Raw genomic sequence first — 6,732 nt, forward strand, 5'->3', positions numbered from 1 at the left:
CAATAGGTACCGAGATGAGATCCTCAGACCCCTTGTGAGACCATATGCTGACACATGCACATTTGTGGCCTGCTGGAGGTCATTTTGCAGGGCTCTGGCAGTGCACCTCCTTGCACAAAGGCGGAGGTAGCAGTCCTGCTGCTGGGTTGTTGCCCTCCTACGGCCTCCTCCACGTCTCCTGATGTACTGGCCTGTCTCCTGGTAGCGCCTCCATGCTCTGGACACTACGCTGACAGACACAGCAAACCTTCTTGCCACAGCTCGCATTGATGTGCCATCCTGGATGAACTGCACTAGCTGAGCCACTTGTGTGGGTTGTAGACTCCGTCTCATGCTACCACTAGAGTGAGAGCACCACCAGATTTCAAAAGTGACCAAAACATCAGCCAGGAAGCATAGGAACTGAGAAGTGGTCTGTGGTCACCACCTGCAGAATCACTCCCTTTTTGGGGGTGTCTTGCTAATTGCCTATAATTTCCACCTTTTGTCTATTCCATTTGCACAACAGCATGTGGAATTTATTGTCAATCAGTGTTGCTTCCTAAGTGGACAGTTTGATTTCACAGAAGTGTGATTGACTTGGAGTTACATTGTGTTGTTTAAGTGTTCCCTTTATTTTTTTGAGCAGTGTATATAAAACATGCTGGAAGACCGACAGACATTGACCTACTGTAAAAATGCTGTATCAGTTTATCTTTATTTTTGAGTTAGTAATAGTTTCCAATTTGAGATCTCTTCAATATCCATGGAGAAAATATTTTGCATATGGTATACTCATTAACATCAAGAAAATCTCTATCCCCAAATCAAACTAGAATGTAAAGTGGAATTATTTTTTAGCAAATAAATTAAATTGTGACAATTAAGACTTAAACAAAATAAGTCTGTTGTAATCAATATGTTATACTACGTCATAACCAAACACGAATGTCTGAAAACTATCACACAAATTATAGTGCCTGCTTAACAGTTCTTCCCTTTGAAAAATGTGCAACTTATCTACAAAGCTAGCAAACTAGACAATGTGAAACTTATTCAACATTTATTTTGCATTTCAATCAATATTTCTCTACGACAAACAGACAGACAAGCTTCAGTTCCTTCTTTTAATGTGTTAACTTGTTTCATAAATCTGTTACACATTTGAAACAAAATATAGGCAATTATACAGTATGTAAAACCAACAGATTTTATTTTACACTATATACATATAATGTGCATTGCAATATGAAAATGGTAATGCGCCAGAAAGGAAGTTAGTTTGTCCATAATCATTACACATTTCTACTGTGTAAATTAAAACCAACATGAATCTTGTAGTGTTTTTACTGACTTTTTCTTCTACACAACTCGTTTCCTTTTGTTCAACACTGCACGAGGTAGAGACACCGCACTAATTTTGGCCATAAATCGAGAACATTTTGGCATTACATTAAAAAAAATGTAACATTCATATTATTTTGACATCTTCACTGAGTCCAACAGTAAGGAATGTGTTTTGTCCATTTGACTATAGTGTATATGATCGATATTACCATTGAGAATTACATGATGAAACTGTGATCAAAACAGTACCGCTGGAGTCCGTTTAAGTTTGACCTTTGACATTTCTCCCTCCACGGTCTCATTATAGTATTTCAGTAATGTTCAGTGAGCGTTCCATAATAATTCAACCTATGCTAATGCAACCCCTGTGTCACAGCTTGTGAGAACATATGTATGTATACTTAAAGTTTACACGCACATATACAGTTACATACGACGTCACTTTTTTTTTTCAAATACTTTTTTGTGCAAATTTTAACACCAGTGATTCCACAGTATTAAAAAAGCATACAACTTAGCTGGCAAGTAAGCCTGCAATTAAAACAGTTTGAAATGTTCATCTCATAGAGTTATAAATGGAAGCTAAGAATGAAATGGTTGATCTCCCATTAGATATTTCTCAAACTACAAAGGGAGTTCCCACATTTGGGATGACGATGCGTGCAGAATGACATTACCAGTAAGTGGTACTTCATTGTTGCTCAGACTTCAGAGGGGTTACAATCCTGTCCCTCATCACATGATCAGAGAACAAGAAGTCATTTTTAGTGCTCAAACTGACCCCCTGAACCACCCCTTTAAATCTTTACAGTCTCCATACCGGTATAGAACACTTATCTACATGACCAGTCTTTAGTTTTACAACCCCGGAGTAGCCAGGGTCCTTTCTGCGGAAAAAATACTACATTTATATTTACAATTAAATAGAGGTCAATTAAGCACTTGTGTGGTATGGGCTAAGATGCTAGCAGTGGTGGCAACACTTCATTTTAAAATGAAATCATATAGAAGTCATCCAGTTCTTTGTTACATGCCACAATAAATATAGGTGTTAAAAGGAAGTAAGAGGCAAGTTGGAAGTGGACCCTTGAAGGATCGGTCTCCTGTGAAGCTAAAGCAGTAGTCTGTCTGTAGTGTCTTGTGTTCCCAGGATGCTGTGTGCTGTGATCAGTAGCTGTTCTCGTGTCCAGCCAGGATGTAGAGGTTGCTGGCTGCTGTGGGGTTGTCTGTCGGCCTGCTTTCCAGCACCACCACTCTGAAACACAGGTTCAGTTCAGACTCACAATGTGAAAATATATGTCCCAGAGGGAACCAGGAGGATTCCGAATGTAAGCCTCACAAACAGAAAACGCATTTTCACCCCCCCCCCCCCCCCCCCAACATGCACAATCACAAATCCTACCAATAGACTACTCAAGCACTATAGGAATTTTCCATCATGTTAAGGTCAAAGTGCTGTAACAGAGTAGTCACTGACCCAAGAAAAAAGTAAGCTTGCCAAGCATCCATTCCAACTCTATGAATAAGAAACCCTGACACTTCCATGCACTGGCCACCAGAGTACCCTTTCCTCAATCATAGGTTTACTCCCAGTAGGTGGTGTTACCAGAGTAATCCAGCAGGGGGAAACATTGAGGGAGATGTGTTAAATTAACTGTCCAGTGAAAATCTAACTTTTAAAAGTTCATATTCTGTTAACTCATACCCAAACAATGTTGTTGAATCATACTGTTCTCATTTGTTGCCAAAACATAACTTGGAGAAAAAACAACAACAAAAAAAACACCTACAGCACAGGTCAAATGCTTGCCATTTCCTCATAGAGGATGAGCTGGCCAATCTGTGGTATACCTGCATTAATATTTTTAACGACTGGTATACCCCCACATTATTTTGCTGTTGGGGTACACCCACACCATTCCAACACAGAAAAGCTGCTTTTTAACATACTTCATGAAAACATTTTGGAAGGACTATTTCACGCGTAATGAATTATAGGCCATATTTCATACATTCTGGAAACAGTGGACAGTTACTTTAAAGTGTTTTAAAAACAAAAAGATGTCATCACAAACTCCAAACCAATGGGTTCAGACAAAATTGGAGCATTAGAGTCCCAGTACCCCCCCCCCCAACACACACACACACAGATGGGATGAAATCCAGGGTCCCCACAGGGGACATCCATGGATCAGAAAGCTTGTAGGCTAGGTGTGGCCTGGAGTGACCCGGGGAGCAGTAAGTATACCTGGGCAGATTGGCGGCTCCCTCCTGCCCTGAACTGTCGTGCTGAGAGGTTCTTCATTCACAAAATCAAACAAGCCATTAAGGAGACAAGCAAGCAAGCATAAAACCAACAACGTACACCAGAGAATTCAGGCAATCAGGATTCTATACTACTGCAGTAGATCAGTAGAAAACAAACTGGGCATCACGACGACACCCATGTTAATATCATTGCCAGTGTAAAAACGAGTGGGAGTGTGTGTAAGTCTATCTTGAGACAGGTGTGTCAGATAAGGTGACCTTGAGCATCATGGACCCCCTTACTCACCTGTCAGATCCAAGCAGGCTGAAGATCCGCGTGTTATCAGAGATCTCCTGGGTGATCTGGGGTGGAGACGGATCATATTCAAACACATACAACAGAATTAAATGGTTTCAAGTTGCAAACAGAACCGGGATTGAACATTGTTTTTTAAAATAAACCCTCCGTGGACACAAACAGACAACTAACACTGCTCTCAGCTTACCTCATTGGTCTTGAAACTCCGCCCTTGCATGCCATGCCTCCAAAATGCCAGAACGCTATCTTGGAGACACACTGCAAAGACATGTGGGTTTTACACTGAACCATAAAAAGCACAAATAGGAGGTGAGACAAATGCTTCACGGGAAAAACGTTCTCAGGGTATTGAATTATCTTTCTGCATAGAGCTCTATACACAGATGGAAATATCCAACTTTAGCACAACAGAACCGTCTCTGAAACAAATAAATAATATTTAAAAATGATATTAAAAAAATAACCCTGTCTTTGGTTTCTTTGGGCTGGGTAGAAGTGTGAATGACGTGGTTATGGAAACGTACCTATCGCCTCGATCTGGAAGTTAAACGTCAGCTCAGCAGACAACTTCCTGCTTGACTTCAACCTTCCTTGTAGGTTCACTATCTTTATACACCCTGATCACAGGAAAGAGTTCATCCATAATAGTTGCAGTAACATATTCATAAGTTGGAATTTCTACTTTGAGTGAGAAGAAGATAATTTGGGTTAGTTCAGCGAATGGTGGGGGTAAAACGTACTGTCCAGACAAACTAAGATGGTGTCCCTCTCCAACTGGGTGACGTGGATGACACAAGTCTGGGGCGTATCTGAGTGGACAGAAAAACATCTCATCATCAAGAACAATCAATGTCCTAATGAAGATAATCATCATCATGGTTGCGACCACGTGCCACTGACCAGCCTCTGTGAACCAGGAGGAGGTTGAGTTGGGGTTGACGGTGCCGAAGCGGACCACTTGACTGAGCTCCATGCCCTTGCTGACAGCCACACAGATGAGCGGGTACTGCTGATCCGGCACCACCAGCATCTCAAACACCTCCAGGGGACAGGGCAGGGGGAAGTCGATGTTCTACAGGAGAGACCAGAGGAGATAGATCAAGCATCCTGTTACACAAGAAATCCCCCATTATCATGTACAGACAGGAATAATTTGCAACGTTAGCATGCTATTTTAGCTAATCGCATCAGCTTTCCATAACAGGACTGTGTTAAGTTTATCCAAACATGAAAGGTCCCATTCTAACCCTTTACATGGTCAGTCCGCCCCAGAAGGACCTGAACCGAACGCTGATTTACCTTGATGAGCATAAACTTCTGCATGGGCTCCACCCACTCCAGCAGAACCACACTGGACTGGAACGCGCCACACAGGTACTTGTGACCCGTGTAGGGATTCCTCACTGCACACAAACACACACATTCAAGGTCTCTCACAACTCTCTCTCTGAACTCTGAGCTATACTCTATCAAAAACGATGTCTTGTGCATTATTTCAGAACTATCCTCAACTTCTCTTATTCAGTTGTACCGTACGTGAAGAACAACGCCATGCAGCAGTTGATAATACATTTAGCAGACGCTATCATCCAAAGTCTGCTTACATTTTTATATGGGTGAACCACACTCATGTGCACTTACCCACGCAGCACTTTTGGCACCCTTTTGTGTCTGGAATCTTATTGGATATGGCAAATTTCCTATGAGGATCATAAGGAACAAGAAATGCCTTTTCTACATATCATCTAAAAAACCTCAAGTTCAAACCCAAATGAATGAAGAGGCCTTCGATATCCTACCTTGGAATCATTTTGTCTGGGAGTTTGTGTGTGGGAATGGCCATGGGTAACTTCTGCATTTGCCGGGCATGCTCAAATAGACCAGCTACGTTATGAGAGTAGAGCTGGGAGGCTTTTCCTGAAAGCAATAACAAAAGCATATTTTCAGATAGACTTCTATACCTTTAAAGAGCAATTTATGACACAGTAAAGAAAAAGAGAAAAGGTCTGCCTTCAAAACACACTTCACGTGGTAAGATTATATCTTCAGAAGGGCCAGACATGTTTTAAACAAAGAAATTCCTGCCGCCAAATTTTACAAAGTCAAGGTTTTAAAGGCAAGTGCCTCTCTTCAATGTGAACCTTTTTTTTGGCAGAGAAATGTCAAACACAGCAAAACCATTACTAGATACAGAACAAACAACAAAAGTAAGACAGCACAGGTCCAAGATGGTCTTACCAGATATAGAGAGCAGGCAGTTGTTCATAACATAAAGCCAAGTGCACCGGCGGGGAAAGAGCTGGGGACAGACGGGGATGGAGAGAGCCAATGAAGAGTTGATAACAACATTCACAATCCTCCATTGAAGAAACAAAATATAGAAACCTTCAACCAGAACAAACCTGCTCCATGGACGTCTCGTGTAGTTCGTTCAGGTTTAAAGTGTAGATTCCCTCCTCGGCACCAAATATCAAATATTGGTCTGAAACGACGACGAAACAAAGAGCCTTTTAGTCATGCTCATCCAAATAATCGTCTTGGCAACGATTCCTGTAATAAGCCATGACAATAAAGATGTACCAAAAAGTGAAACTACGTGGTTTTTCCCAAGTTTCCTACCTCTGGTGTCTGGGTTGATCCAGGACGTGGCACAGTGGATTTTCAACGGGCAGCCGTTGAACACCTTGGAGAAACAGGCCCCCATCTGAGCAGCAAGGAGAATGGAGGTGGGGAAATTGGAGGGAAGCCAAACATAACACATTTTTCTTCAAAGCTCTCGTCTTGAAAGCTTTATCTGAGGGGGCAAACCCCTATTTTACATTGGTTCATAAGATCATGGT

At 41.7% G+C, this 6,732-nt stretch overlaps 1 protein-coding gene across 14 annotated transcripts in view; it reads right to left on the reverse strand.

Moving 5' to 3' along the window:
- Positions 1 to 1,092: 1,092 nt before the first annotated feature.
- The window catches only part of LOC129858798 (mitogen-activated protein kinase kinase kinase kinase 3-like), a 68,223-nt gene continuing 62,583 nt past the window's right edge, over positions 1,093 to 6,732 (reverse strand). For 7 of the 14 annotated variants that reach the window (XM_055928074.1, XM_055928058.1, XM_055928063.1 and 4 more), the window contains 12 exons: positions 6,512 to 6,596; positions 6,295 to 6,374; positions 6,131 to 6,191; positions 5,692 to 5,809; positions 5,534 to 5,592; positions 5,192 to 5,295; positions 4,793 to 4,964; positions 4,633 to 4,701; positions 4,417 to 4,509; positions 4,080 to 4,150; positions 3,881 to 3,936; positions 2,693 to 3,625 (listed from right to left, as the gene is read on the reverse strand). In XM_055928074.1, coding sequence (XP_055784049.1) covers positions 3,394 to 3,625; positions 3,881 to 3,936; positions 4,080 to 4,150; positions 4,417 to 4,509; positions 4,633 to 4,701; positions 4,793 to 4,964; positions 5,192 to 5,295; positions 5,534 to 5,592; positions 5,692 to 5,809; positions 6,131 to 6,191; positions 6,295 to 6,374; positions 6,512 to 6,596 — 1,200 coding nt within the window. In that variant the 3' untranslated portion in view covers positions 2,693 to 3,393. Of the gene's footprint in view, positions 2,582 to 2,692; positions 3,626 to 3,880; positions 3,937 to 4,079; positions 4,151 to 4,416; positions 4,510 to 4,632; positions 4,702 to 4,792; positions 4,965 to 5,191; positions 5,296 to 5,533; positions 5,593 to 5,691; positions 5,810 to 6,130; positions 6,192 to 6,294; positions 6,375 to 6,511; positions 6,597 to 6,732 lie in introns of those variants that run through there. The other 7 variants (XM_055928123.1, XM_055928118.1, XM_055928098.1 and 4 more) reach the window with 2 other exon arrangements.

This window comes from Salvelinus fontinalis, chromosome 1, assembly GCF_029448725.1.
Source record: "Salvelinus fontinalis isolate EN_2023a chromosome 1, ASM2944872v1, whole genome shotgun sequence".
NCBI lineage: Eukaryota > Metazoa > Chordata > Actinopteri > Salmoniformes > Salmonidae > Salvelinus > Salvelinus fontinalis.